General features: G+C 35.7%; 1 protein-coding gene across 1 annotated transcript in view; it reads left to right on the forward strand.

Annotated features, from left to right (window-relative positions):
* Window positions 1-15703, forward strand: part of atg7 (ATG7 autophagy related 7 homolog (S. cerevisiae)) — a 97472-nt gene that overhangs the window by 37028 nt on the left and 44741 nt on the right. Inside the window, exons 16-17 of the mRNA XM_059327379.1 lie at window positions 499-574; window positions 10468-10548. Coding sequence (XP_059183362.1) covers window positions 499-574; window positions 10468-10548 — 157 coding nt within the window. The remainder of the gene's footprint in view (window positions 1-498; window positions 575-10467; window positions 10549-15703) is intronic.

A 15703-nucleotide genomic window follows, 5' to 3' on the forward strand; every position in this document is an offset into this window, starting at 1 on the left:
TTTGATCACATTTCTAGCGAGAAATATATGTTTAATTTTCTAAATATTTTCTCAGTGAATGTACATAATCACTTTGTATGTTGGAATAGCCACGGGATATGACTGTCATTAACTTGCATTGTAGCGAAATCCGTGTCAGTTTCACGGAAATTTGAGTGATTCCGTGGCTATTCCACGGATTTTGAGTTAAGCAAATCCGTGGCTATTTCACGGATTTCTGTGAGACCAGGTTGTTTATGACATGGTATTTTCTTATATAATGTATATTTGCTACAATGAATCGCCCTGCATTAGGGTTATGTGTTAGGCTCGTACCTGACATGTTTAGGGAGATTTACTGCTTTTTCTCTCAAATTTTCATTCTAGTTTTAAAAGGCATGCAGGAAAAATGTTGCCATAGTTACCCAAATTATGGTTGCATTCATGTACAAAAAGAAAATGGCAAATGAAGGAAAAGGGTCAAGTGTATAATTTTCTCCCTCTCTTTTCCTCTTTCAGAGGCTACGCAGTAGCCAGCAGCAGTGATGACAGGATGAACGAACCTCCCACCTCTCTGGGTCTAGTACCACATCAGGTCAGACACACACACACACACACCCACACACACACACACACACACACACACACATTCTTGTACTTCTATCTTTGTGAGGACCCTTATTGTAATCGTGAATTCCCTTGCAAGGTTATAATAGTTTTGGATTTTTCATTAGTTTTAGTTTCATTTTGTTGTGAATTTTTGTTATTAAATTCAGTTAGTTTTAATTAGTTTTTAGAGTGAGTTTGCTAGTTTTAGTTTTAGTTAAGTATTTATTATTTTCAAATGCTTTAGTTTTAGTTTAGTTTTTGTTAGTTTTAGTTTTTTGTAATGGGGTATTTGTTGGGTGGGAGATTAAAAGAGGTCACAGTAAATTTTGCCTTTATTTCCTTTGCCTTATCCATCTCCATTATGTATGAAAAAAGTTGACAAAGACAAAAACGAAGGACATTTTCACTACAATTTTAGTTAGTTTTGTAACCACACAATACAGTTTCAGTTAATTATCATTATCATGTAACCTTTAACCCTTAAAACAAAGTCTGAAATCTAAAAAAAACCTTTTAAAGAAGTGAGGACCGGCCGAAATGTCCTCACTTTGCAAAAATGTCCTCACTCTGTTGGTTAAAAACGTGTTCCGGTCCCCACTATGTAGGAAGTACAAGAACACACACACTCCAACTCCCTCACATGCAGCCACACGTCTTTATATTCCATTCACCTCCACCAGCTTGCTGCTCCAATATGCCTGTGTTGAAATTCTCTCTCTTCTTTCTGTTCTTTTATATTTCTTCTTTTCTCAGTGTGTTTTATAGTGTGTGTGTGTGTGTGTGTGTGTGTGTGTGTGTGTGTGTCTTTGTTACAGTAGCTACCTTGACCTAACCATTCTCAGAGGTCTGACGAGCCACTGTGAACAACCTTGTTGTTCCAGACTTAACGTTAAGTTGCATCTGCCACAAAGAATAAGAATTCAGGTTATGTATTGAAGGATAAGGTGAATATAATGTAGTGCAGCTTCTTTAAAAGAGTGCCAAACATTCTGGATGGAAGTTTGATTTAGTCGTTTTGAAAGTCCTTGAAAAAAAAAACATAAAAGCAGTGGCCATGTAAACCAGTATCTACAACAAAATGCAACAGTTAACCAATAAAAAACAATTTCAGGCTTCTGAAACAATAAATAACTCAAGATAAATGACTGCATAAAGCAATGCAGTGTGCACAAGAAGACGGGTACATTTAAGTGCTTGTTTTTTTATATTCATTGTACAAGTACAATAAAATGCCGTAGGAGCTCAATTGTAGATGCAACAGAAATATTCACAATAGTGTATATATAAAACAATATTTAGAAATGCTATATACAGAATACAAGGTCACCCATAAAGTTTGAATAAAATATTTTCTTTAACTCTTTCCATGAAATGATTGTGACAATGTGATTTATGTTTGGCAGATAAAGTGTATATCTTCTCAAAACAATATTAATCAATCTCTTACAAACACATCACAATGAAATTGAAACCACTATTAACAGAGGATTGTGTCTGAAAAACGAAGTTATTCCAACTTTATGGGCCACCGTGTACTATAAAACAATACTAAAAAATACTAGTAAGACACATACTATAATACACAAAATGATAGAATATAAATAAGACAGAAAGTGACATTATCCCTGAGTAAGAAGTATAAAAGAATGCAGTGTTGACAGTATGTAATGTGAGTATCAGTGTTGTAATAGACAATGATGGCAGTAGGTAAAAGAGTATTAAAATGTACACTACTGGTCAAAAGTTTTAGAACACACCAACTTTTCCAGAATTGAATTGAAAATTATGCAGTTTAATGTCTCAGTGTACTCTGAAATTAATGCACATTTGCAACATTTAAAATTCTTTATTGAGCATGATAGTGTTTTGAAAGTAAAAAAAAGATACAAAATCACATTTTATGTGTGACTTAAGGATTAAAAAAAAGACACAAAATGACCAAAAAAAGACACAAAATGACAAAAAAAAGAAACAAAATGACCAAAAAAAGACACAAAATGACTTACAAAGACATGAAAATAATTAAAAAATGGACAAAATAGCCTCCAGACTCCATAGAGTTAAGTTGTTAACCCATTTCTTGTTCCCTGAAAAAAGGCCTACTTGCATAATTCTGAAATGTACATTTTTTTCCAGTTTTGGTTAGGCTTACCTTTTTTTATTTACCTCTGGCAGTTCACCACTTACCTTTGTACCCTTTCCTGTTTACCTGTTCATTTGACTTGAACTGCTTGAATTCAATGAAAAACTGGAAAAATTGGGGTGTTCTAAAACTTTTGACCGGTAGTGTATTTTTTACACATGAAAAACATTTCTTAAACAACGAAGAGATTATCCTCTCTGATGGATACTGACAGTGCTTTTCCTTCTATAAAATTGGAAAAGACAAGAGTGTACATCCTGTGATCAGCAGACTCTTAACGACATATATGGCAACAAGTGGTGAATTAAACGCCTGTTATGTGTTCAGCCAGCTCGTGTTGGAGGACGCTTGAATGTTCTGGCCTCGATGACATGTCTTGCCTCAGCATGAAGTACAAGTTGTATTCTAGCAACACTAGTATGGAGTTTAGCTGTGGGTCGATACAGAGAGAGAGAGAGAGAGAGATCTTAGTGATGTACCATCAGCTTTTTTTCTAAGAATGCTCAGCTTTCACTCTCGTCTCAGTGAAGTATTTCTCCTGAACAACATGATCACTGAGTGCTTTTAAAGGGTGCTTACAAGTCCATTATCTCATTTCAGAGAATCACTTCATCTGTACAGTTGCCTCAGTTAGCTTAGCATTAGCACATGGCATTGACCCTACACAGTCACAGCACCTAGCTAGCTTGAAATTCATAAAAAACAACCTGCTGATTTAATCCATCAATTTTATTTATTTTTTTTTACAGATGTCGCACTTAAAGTCACATATTTTTCAGAGTCGATCCATAATTAACACTTCAGAGCTGTTAGCAAAAGTGAAACACACTCTATGCTGCACTATGATTGACTTTTAATCGTGTTGTTTATGAATGTGTGCATGAATAGCTGAATGATATCTTGTGCTGTAAAGAGCTATATAAAAACACTCCATTTGCAAATTACCTACCAGTTGAAAGAGCTAATTTAACCATTTTAACAAGAGTTAGTAATGTGGATGTGTGAAAATGTTTTTCTGTTGAACAAAGAGGATGGTTAATGACAAACTTTTTAAAACTTTTTTTGACAACCCTGTGCCAATATTGTCTTGTGTTTGCACTGCTGTCACTTTATGCACGGAAACATGATTCCAAAATCCCAGAATCCATCATTCTAGCAACACCTTTTAAACTAAGCTAGCTCAACATCTCTCTGACAGCGTCAACAACATTTAAAAACTATTGGAAGGATTCACAAAGGTGATATTATTTTAACTACAGTTGTTCTGTATGACATTGATGTGCACAGGGGGTTTATTCTTGAAATTTTAATGGTCACTCGATGTGTTCAAAGTGAAACATCAGACACAAATTTGAGAAAAAAAATCTTTGTTTGGATTGTTTGGATCTTTTGGGTACTATCCATATTAAGTTGTGTGTTTTTAAAGGGTTAGTTCAGATTCACCAAAGTCGAACAATTATACAAACAAAAAAATGAAGTCAATGGAGTCTGGTGACTTTAAAGAAAGCATAGCTGAAAATGACAGCTTCCGGTACACGTCAGAAAGACCTGTCTAACAGCAAAGTAAAGCAGTGAAAATATTGTAGATATAGCAGACACGCTATAGATTTTTTTTTTAGTTGGCTAAATTTAGCTACTGCCCCGCCCACTGCAGTGTTTAGCTACCATCTCAGTTCTTTTACCTGCTTCTCTAAACTGATCATGTGCTGTCCGCCTTCTACTTCAGGTAACTCACTGACTATGGATAAATACCTCATACAACCCCACTTCAATAAATCCAAACCAGCCCTTTAATTAAGAGACTGCAAGTACTGTAAAAGCTTCACAATGAAGAGAAGATAGAGCTCTTTGCATTGTCTCACCAACAACATGAATCCTATCGTCTGTGAGAGAAAGACGTTTTATAATATTCACTGCAGCTATGCATGTATTATCTTTTGGACTAAATCTTTTTCTTTGTATTATCAGTGAGGATGCTCAAAAGAAGAAATGGGCCGAGGATAGAGCCTTGTGGCTCACCATAACAAACCATGATTAGATCTGAAGTGCTGCTGTTGTGGAGAACAAAATTAATTCAGTTCAGAGATGAAGGAGCAGGGGAGCTGAGGTCAGTTTAAATTCGACTGGAAGAAGTGGTTCTTTTTTTAGTTCTTTAGTGAGGTAAATATAGGCCTCAATATATAAACATAATATGTGGTAATAGGCACAGAGTTGGCCAGCTGAGACTTTGGAGAAGAAAGGGAATTTCATTTGTGTGTGTTACCTCTGCATGACTGAATGTGTGCCCTTCTGAAGCCATTTTACTATAATCTGTCCTTTGTTCAGTGTTTTTTGATAGATAGAAGGAGTATGTATATGTGTATTTTGTGTATAACTATTGATGAAATATTATTATTTTTTTAATGATACGTACCGTGTCCTTTCTCTAAACTCTGGATGAGATGAGATTGGATTTATACATTTAGTGATTTAAAGATCAAACTCCATCAACTGGTTTGACAGATAACATGTGTGTGAATAATAGTATGAGGTCAGAGATGTAAAAGAAAAAAAAAAGACCAGTTAAAACAGTAAAACATATAATATTAAAAAAAAAAATCATTTTCTTATCTGACCAAGACCTGAAGGGCAATCTGTCTTAAAAACATTGATAAATGATTCCTTAGTTCACATTAAATTAGTATTTTTCCAAGAATGCTCTTCTGTATACAAAAACTTTTCTAAGCATAACTGAAATATTGATTATATACTTTAGACTTGGGGGGGTTGTCACCAAATAGAGGAAGAGCATTTAATCTGCAGCTATCCAAGCTGTGCCCTTTTGCTCACTGACTGTTGTCACATACTCAAGTATCTCACCACCTCCATTTGCATCATCATCAGTATTCATCACCCTGACAATCTGAATTCCTGCCATTTGCTTGACGCTTCCACCGCTCGTGGTATTTCAACCAAATAATCCAGAGAAAAGTGGCATGCTAATGGGTTGTTTTGTAGAGCGAGAGAGAGGGTGAAGGCGAGGGAATAAGATAATAATGACCATAGAGAGAGAAATACAGGGAGATAATGTGCATGAGGGTGTATATCCTTGCTTCTGTGTGGGTGTGTGTGTATAGTTTTGTATATAATATGAAGCGGAATGCCTGTTAATCCAGCTGTTTACTGCTAATACAACACTGCAGATGTTTTGAAGCTGCAGGCTATCTTTTCCATAGTACCACAGTGACAGCTAGTGGTGGTTTACAGGAACTACGTGATTTGTTTTTTCTTACTTTTATCCGAACAGGGAAATGCCAACATTTGTCAGTGCTGTAACCCTTTTTTTTTAATTGATTGTCTTTTATTTCGAACATGCAAGCAATAAAAAAAAAACAAGTTTAAATATTAATAGATGAATAAATGAAAAACAAAACAAAAAAGCAAAAAAATTGAAAAAACAGACACTTTCTGCAAGCTCGAAAGGGGGTAGGAAGAAGTAAAAAAACTAGTCCTACCCCTTAACGGGTCAGTATATAAATACATATATGAATAATCAATATAGTCACATACAAATATTATAAATAATTATATATATACATATACTATAAACAATTTATATTACATTGTGAATACCTATACATGTATATTGTTTTTTATTTGTTAAGGTATTTATGGCACCAAGTTTTGATCTGATATTTGTTGTGCAGTCTTAAAACATTTCTAAACATCTCTAAAACTCATAAATCAGCGTTTTCTCGGACCATCTCTAAAACCCAAAGAGATCCTCTGTGCCTGTTTTGGTGTAAGTTTGTGTATCTGAGCCCAAGTCAGGTCAAATAATCCACATTATGCAGAAACTTGAAAGTAGAGGTGGGAATCATTTCACACCGTTTTGCGATATGGTGATTACTGCGATACAATATATTGCGATTTAACTGTTTAACTGCATTTTGTGTCCACAAAAATGAAATTCAATCAAAAATTGTTCTGTCAAATAAGAGAAAATTCTTCATCTCAATCAGTCTTTTTATTTCTCTACACTGAGAGCCAAACCCACAGACTGACCAACAAAGTATTCAGTCATCAAACGTATGGATTGCTGCATTTTCTCAAACTTTCCTCACTTTAAGATTCACTGCTTGGGATTTTTTTGAATGAAACATAAAATAAAGCCTAACTTTGAAGCGTTATTTCGACAACTTCCCGACACAAAATCCTGATGCACATGGTGCCCATAGATTCCTTAGATCTTCTGGATTTATTTGATACCAGTATCTCCATTATATTCTGAATACATGTCTAAAAGAGAGCTTAATATCCATACTCGGTGGCCATGAATCGATATAATATTGCCTGCAAACTATCACGATACTATGCTGTATCCATTTTTTTATTATTATTATTTTTTTTATTATTTTATTTGATAGGGACAATGCAGTTAGCATAGATACAGGGCATGCATCTGATGTGCTGCATACAGAGATATAGCTTCAGCTAATTTTCAACTCCTGTCCCTAGTTGGGCTTTTACAACTACATACAAAATCACAATACTATAAAAATCCAATATATAGTTACCCCATCTACAAAATAGAATAAAATAACAAACAATTACAATATACATTTACCCTGAGGAAAAATAAATAAAAAATAAACCCTGTATAAATATTGCTTAGAGTTTAAAATCATCATAAATCTATACAAGAATAAGGAGAAAAGAAAGAAATAAGAGAGAAAAACGAAACAAAGAAAAAAAAAAAATCTAATGGTGCAATGGTTAATCAGAGCCCCGATTCCAAAACACTTGAAACTAAAAACAAACAAACAGTATGAATCAAATTCAGAATTCTAGCATCTATACATTTCTAAGAACAAATCAGTTTGGACGTTAAATATATTGTCTTTGTACAGTTTTAAAATTGAAAATATGTCAAAACAGGGTTAGTAAATTACAGCATCCTGTTTACATTACACTATTAAACTGGTGTGTTTTTGGAATCGGGGTGTCTGATATTCACACAATACACTACTAGTTCAAAGTTTGGACACACCTTTTCATTCAATGGTTTATGAATTTATTCCAATGGTAGATATTTATTTTTAATATTTTCAACATTATAGATTAATACTGAGGACATCAAAACTATGAAAGAACACATTATGCAGAACACAAATTATGTAGCAAACAAAAAAGTGTTAAACAAACCAGAATTTGTTTTATATTTTAGGTTCTTCGAAAGTATCCACCTATTATTTAGATGACAGCTTTGCACACTTCTGTTATTCTCTCAGTCAGATCAATGAGCTGCTCACCTGGACGGTTTACAATTAAGAGGTGCATCTTGTCAAATTGAATTTGTGGAATTTTTTGCCTTCTTAATGTGTCTAAGACTATCAAAGCGAAAAGTGGCTACTTTGAAGAATCTAAAATCTAAAACATATTCTGGTTTGTTTAACACTATTTTGTTCAGTACATAATTCCATATGTGTTCCATCATAGTTCTGATTTTCTATATTACAGAAAATATTTAAAATAAATAAATAAATAAAAAACATTGAATGAGAAAGTCTGTCCAAACGTTTGACTGGTACTGTACATTTGACAGTAGCAATAACTGGTCTTTATTCCAGTCCTCTAAATCAGCTATTCTCAACCTTAGGGTCCAGACCCCAATTGGGGGTCACGAGATGATTTCTGGGGGTCGCCAAATCATTTTGGAAGTCAGCTCTGTCTCCACTGTGTTAAAGTGTTCATGTGTTTTAGTCTTTTTGGTCATTTCATGTCTTTTTTTTTTTTGTCATTTTGTGTCATTTTTTTGTAATTTTGTGTCTTTTTTGGTCATTTTGTGGGTTTTTTTTGGTAATTTTGTGTCTTTTTTATCATTTTGTGGTCAATTTGTGTCTTTTTTTATCATTTTGTTTTCTTTTTTTGGTAATTTTGTGTCTTTTTTGGTAATTTTGTGGGGTTTTTTTTGGTAATTTTGTGTCTTTTTTTTTATAATTTTGTGGTCAATTTGTGTCTTTTTTTATCATTTTGTTTTCTTTTTTTGGTGATTTTGTGTCTTTTTGTGGTCATTTTGTTTCTTTTTTGTATGATCTGAACTGTGACATTGTGTTCAGTGAGATTTAACATGCATGTTAAATTGGGGGTCGTGCCTCAAAAAGGTTGAGAACTACTGCTCTAAATGAGTAAAGCAACATTGTCGTTCCTTTTAAAATCAGCACTTTATGAAGCAGCTACTGATTTTCGGCTTCTAAAATGTCACAAGTCTGACATGCAGAGCCTCAACCACTATTATTAATGTTCTTGTATTACCATACGCTGTTAAAATGAAAGCTACTGCCAGTGATAAAAGCAGGAAGCAGCAGGCACTAGCTGGAAGCAGTTCATTTCTTCGCAATACCTACATAAACTTGGACCTTCTTTTCTATATTCTCTCTGTAAAGGTTGTGCAGTTTTAAGTAGAGCTGCTGTTCAAGTCCATCTCACTTGCCCACGCTCACCCACTGCTCTGACTCACTCGTCCACTCACATCATTGGTTCATTCATACACTGGACATGTTTGTGCCGCCTCTTGTCTTCTCACATTCATGTTACATTTGTGCTGCCGGTTGCCGTGACATTTTTCAATCCCTCTGTGCCTTTTTATTCCTCTTTGTACATCATTGAATGTGACATTTTGGTTGAGAAAATCAGCGCACAGATGTGAAGATATAAAACACAAGAAGGAAAAGGAATGAACTGTAAAAGTAAATCTGATTGAATTGAAATGTCTTCCGAGATGAAGCGCCGTGAAGCGAAATTGTATTTGATTTTCACTCACAAATTTAGAAATGTACATCTTATCCTAATAGCCTAAGATTGCCACACATTTGGCCTCATGAAGAGTAATTGAAATGAGGTCGCATGAAGATGTGATGGAGAATGAACCAGGATCTAAAAGCTGAAAGCCTCTCATTTCTGCTTCTGTTCACTTGCTTTTTTCACAAATGTTCGCAAAAGTTTGTCAGTTTTACCAATATAATATTAATAATAATCATAGTCAGGAAGTTATTTAATGATTTGGTCTACATGCGACACCAGAAAAACATAATGGATGATGTTTTTTTGTTTAATTTTTTAAAACGGGAGGATGTGGGTTTAAGAGAGGAGGAGGGAAGTGATGAAAGGAATATATTGGTGACGAGTGTTTCAACATGTGTCACTAAAGAGTTGTTGGTCTATGTGTGTGTGTGTGTGTGTGTGTGTGTGTGTGTGTGTGTGTGTGTGTGTGGAGGGGTTCTATAGACACTAATGGAGGTAATTAGCCATAATTACTGTATCCATAAATAGGAGTGAAAGCTTTCAGTAGTTTTCAGTAGAGATTTGCTGAAAATGTTTTACTTAAAAACATGTCTGTAGCCTCTGTGGCACCAGAGGGCGCTCTCTGCATGATTTTAAAATGCAGAAAGTCAAAATGCCTCCAAAACATTGAAGCTGCAGCTTTAATCTTTACTGCTTTACAGTTTACATTCACTTACAAAGAATGAAGGTATCAGGGCTGCCTCATTCTTTCAAAGTGAATAAGTCACTTTAATCTTCAATAAACTCATATGCTGCTTATTTTTCTCCTTAGCAATCATGTTTGTCATCTCTTTAAGAGTTTTCATTGTTTATGAACTTGGTTGTAAAAGTAGTGTGCCATTTTTGAGTGCTGCCGTGCTATTTTACTCCTCTGTTTTATGTCACTTTCTGACGTGTTGACTTCTCCTCCACAGATCCGAGGCTTCCTCTCCAGGTTTGACAACGTCCTGCCTGCAAGCCTGGCCTTCGACAAATGCACTGCCTGCTCTCCCATCGTAAGTCACATATATTGTAACCGAACAGTGCAAAAATGACGTGCCTTCAAATCCAGCTCCAAATGCAGAGAAGCTGGTTATGATTTACTTATCAGATTAGATTCTGTTACTATGTAACAACATTGTTTTGAAACACAAATTGCAGCCTTAGCAGAAATCGGGGGATTCCCATCTCTCCCATTTCCACATTGTTAAGTCAGTGGCTCTGTGTTGAAATGTTGCTCCTTGAGGAATACTGAAGGCAGACACACACACACACACACATACTGAGGAGCTTGTTGAACCATATGGTAACAATCAGGCAGCAGTTGCTCATTGATGTCAGTGCCTGTCGTATGAGTGGAATTAGCTCCCACCACTGCAGTTTGAAGATGGCTTGTTGAAGGGTCCACATATCCCAAATAAGCCAAACGGGGTGGGAAGAAATTGCCTTCGTGTCTTTTTACCGCACCGTCATTGGTGCTGAGCCAACCGGCCAATCACTGCCCCATGTGGCCCAGTGGTTAGCAGCGTCCAGCCACTTGATTGGTTGGTGAACATTAGTGTAAAACCAGTGTAAGTAAGAGAGGGGGAAAGTAAAAAAAAAAAAAAGATGAAGAAAGGGTGTTGTGATGAGTGGAAGGCTGGTTCTCTCTCTCTTTCTACCCTGATCTCAATGCAGTCTTTGTGTCTATAAAGAGGTCATAAAGCCCTAGATCTATCACTTTCATGTGAAGACAGAGAGACACACACACACACAGAGGGAGAAACCAAGAGGCAGCAGAGGGGAGAAAGAGGGGGGGAGGGAGGGAGGGAGCTGGCTGGCTTGGACTCTAAAAGTTTAAAGTTTTTCTCCACCTACGCTGCTTCTGGCAACAAAAAAAAAAAAAAAAAAGAGTATGAAGTTCCCCTCCATCTTTAGGTGTCATGTTTCTGCCTGTGTGACTGATGAGATTATTCGGTCCGTGTGGAGGGTTCATAAGGTTTGATAGTTTGGGAGTAAAGCCTGTGTAGTGGGGAACAATGGACAACATGAGTTTGGAAAGACGATCCTTTGCTGAGGCAGGGATAAAGGTTATGTAGTGAAATTGTTGAATATGTTTTGATTCTGTTAATCCCACCCACACACATTTTCCCTCTCTGTTCTGCATTTGCTTATCTGCCTTTCACTCTTTTCTTTTCTACCAAGCTACTCCCATTTCACTTCCCCTCTTTTCCTCTCCTGTCTTACCTTCTCTCCCTTCCTGTTCTCCCTCCCCCATATCTCTCCTCCCTTTGTGTGTTCCACTGTCCATCCATCAGTCCATTCACTGTAGTGTGTGTGTGTGTGTGTGTGTGTGTGTGTGTGTGTGTGTGTGTGTGTGTGTGTGTGTGTGTGTGTCTGTCTGTGTGTATTCCTGCCGCAGTCAGCTGTGTGCTGCCAGGTCACTATGGAAACAAAACAATTCAGCCCCTGTCTGGGCTGGAGCAGTTCCTGTAGAGTTGGGGCTTTTTACTCTGTGTGTGTGCTTGCGTGCGTGTGTGTGTGTGTGTGTGTGTGTGTGTGTGTGTGTGTTTCCTAACTCTTTCTGGGGCTGCAAGCCAATAAAACGACACGCCAGAGAGTAAATCACAGCTGACGTGGCTTTGTCTTAAACCATGCCAGACACTTCTTACTACAACTACTTGTACTTACACTAGCAAATATGTTCCCACTATTATTAAAACACTTAAAACACTTTTTACATTTGTAGAACAAAGTGTTGAGAAGACACTGATCTGGTCCCTCCCACAGCTCCAGAGTCTTTTACTCTCTGTTTTATCCTTAAAATAAATAATCCTTCCTTGTGTAGAGTAACATCTGATCTTATTGTGCAGGTATGCTTCTGTTGTATTTTGATTTTGTGTCCAGCATCTAATGTTTTATGTTCCAACCGGCCATCGTCAGCCCAGCAACTGGGGATTGCAGATATATCCACACAGGTGTGTGTGTGTGTGTGTGTGTGTGTGTGTGTGTGTGTGTGTGTGTGCCCCCACTAACGATCCCCCAACCCCCGCCTTATCAGCTGGGAGATGTTTGAGTGGCAAATGTGCTACACTGTAAAAAATGTTTGTAGAAATTACAGTAAAACACTGTCAAATTACATCAGAAATAGGTCGTAAAATTGAACATTGTACATCACCGTAGTAGATACTTTTAATTACTGTAAATCAAAGAATAGCATAAAACTTTAAATTCTACTGTCATAAACTGTAGAAAACACACAGTTGTGCTGTAAAAATAAACAATTTTCATGTATAATTAATGGAGAAATACCATGATGACACAATTATCCTGAAAGTAATGGGATTATTCAGTATAAATTACAGTTTTTTTGCTGATATTTACATTTACATACGCTCACTGTATTTCTTACGGTGAAGTTCTGGCAACCACAGCTGCCGGTATTTTACCGTAAATTAAACAGATTTTTTTTTACAGTGTATGTTCCACAAGCTCTCTTAGCCATTTTGGTCCAATAAATACATAAAAATAAATTACAAAATGTCAAGAAAAGACCTCATCTCATCACTACTTTCCTATTAAAAAGAAAAATACAGCTTACACCTTATGAATGAGTGCTTCTCTCTTTAATTGAACTTGAAGATTAGCTTCATTGCCTCGTTAACTCATGGTTAAAAACACTTTATTCAAACTCAACAGAAACAAAATAAAAGTCACCCAACCCTTTTTCATTAGTTAATCTTTCCACAGGTCCAACAATCACCAAACTCTAGTTTGGTCTAAATATACCCTTAATATGAGATTCAAAAATGTGCTATCATCTCATCGCCAAAGCTCGGTGAAAACTCTCCGCAAAGATTAAAACTCTTCAGAGAAACTAAAATATGCAGGATGTGTAAGACTACATTTAAACCATTGCTTAAAATTATATGTGTTCTAAAAGTAAAGATTTATTAAAATAAATTTAGTGGCCCTCTAGTTTTGCTCATTTTAAATCTGAAATAATGATTTCAAATAGTCATTTAATTGATTAGTCAAATGCAGTTTGATAGTTTGATAGTATAAGTCAATGATCAGGAAAAAAGCACAACAAAAATGCAAAACACTTTCTTATTTAAGCTTTCCAGATGTGAGGACTTTTTCTCCATGTTAAATAACTTTAAGCTCTCTTTGGGTCTGAGGCAGCTAGTTGGACCAAAACAAGTGATTTAAAGAGCTCACATTATACTGTGGGATATATTTTATATTTGCATTTATACCAGCAATTATTTTCACACTACACTCAAAAGTTTAGTTAGTTTAAGAAGTGTAACCTAAAATGTATTAATTTACTCTCCTGTCCTTCCCTTCAACCCAAAAAGAATGAGTTTCAGTTTTCCAATTCTATGTTTTTAGGTTGAACGAACACAATTTCTTTATTTTAGCTCTCCTTGACATAAATGAGTTGAGGTAACTCAATTTAAATACAATGCATACATGTTTTTAATTTGAGTTCGACCAAATGTAAAAATGTGAGCTACATTAACTCAAATACATTATATTGCATCGATGCACTTGTTTTGAGTTTGGGCTACATATATTTGTTGGATGGAAATTCTGCCCACAATTGAATTGAGTTCATCCAATGAGTTATTTTTTTGAGTGTAGGCGTTGCACATTCTGCAAATGTCATGTCTGATTTTAGAATAAATACCTCTTAATGGTGTATTTAAGTGTGTGCTGTTTTTACCTATACTTTCGACACATATTTGTTGTCGGGCAACCACAGAGCGTTAACTACACACAATTTATGAGCTGTGCTTCCTGTAAATGGCGCTGATTCCATAAGGCCTGAGTGGTTACTCAATGAGTCAGGATGGAGTTTGTGTGTTTTCAAGGCAAGTGTCTAGCCCGGTGTGTTGACCATACACGTTAACGGGGAAGTCAAAGACATTGACTCACCAGGAAATGTTTACTCATAGTGAGCCGTAAGTGTCACATCATGGCAAAGCCGCTAACCAAGAACCTCCAAGAAGCTTATTGATCGTTATGCATCAGTCACCGATTTGTACTGACAGGTCACGCAGTTTAATTTTATGTGACTGTCAATGCAAACGCTCTATGTACTTTGAAGCGTAATAGTCAACTCTGTTCTTTATGTTTACAACCGAAGTTAAAGCTCCTCTGAACCAAGGTTATTATAGTTAACGAAAACTAACGAAATAACAAAAACTAGAATTGAAAAAACATTTTCGTTAACTGAAATAAAAATAAAAACGGGAGTTTTTTAAAAAAAACGATACTTAACTGAAACTGTATTGTGTGGTTACAAAACTAACTAAAACTAACTGAAATTATAGTGAAAATGTCCTTAGTTTTCGTCTTTGACAACTTTTTTCATACATAAACCTTTTTGGTTGATATGAAATCTATTTCATCTATCTGGTTTTATGACTTAGTATATTTACTGGGGCTGAGATGGATAAGACAAAGGAAATAAAGGAAACATTTATTGTGACCCAAAAAATACCCCATTACAAAAAACTAAAACTAATACTAAAACTAATAAAAACTAAACTAAAACTAAGCATTTTCCCAAAAATAAAACTAATCAAAACTAGCAAACTCACTCTAAAAACGAATTAAAACTAACTGGATTTGAAAACAAAAATTGACAACGAAATTAAAACTAAAACTAATGAAAAATCCAAAACTATTATAACCTTGCTCTGAACCACCAGGACCACCCAATGTATGTTTGTCAACTTCACACACGTCTCCACAGTATGGATCCACAAACAACTTCAAAAAGAAGTCATCATCTTTGTCAAATAAAGCTGCAGGGTAGAGATTAATGTGGTTCCATAAGGAAGGAAGCTGGAGAACAAGTGCACATGTACATCTGTGTATACACATGTGTAGCACACCGTCTAATCCAGATGTTGATGTTGACTCTCTGTGTCTTAATTGGGGCTATCAATCAACAGCATGTAGTCGCTAACTGAAACCCATCAGCGTCTGATTAACACTGCAAAACCTTGTAAACGTTTCAAGTATCTTCTGTTCTGTGCGTCTACATATGGTAATGTTTTATGTCGTAATTTTTTGCCACAATGCTTTTGTCACACCTTGAATTAGTCAGATATTAGATGCTTCACTTGCTATCAAGTTTTATAATCCTCTTAAAAGTTTAAATATTTTTATATTTATGTA

Source organism: Centropristis striata, chromosome 3, assembly GCF_030273125.1.
Source record: "Centropristis striata isolate RG_2023a ecotype Rhode Island chromosome 3, C.striata_1.0, whole genome shotgun sequence".
Lineage (NCBI taxonomy): Eukaryota > Metazoa > Chordata > Actinopteri > Perciformes > Serranidae > Centropristis > Centropristis striata.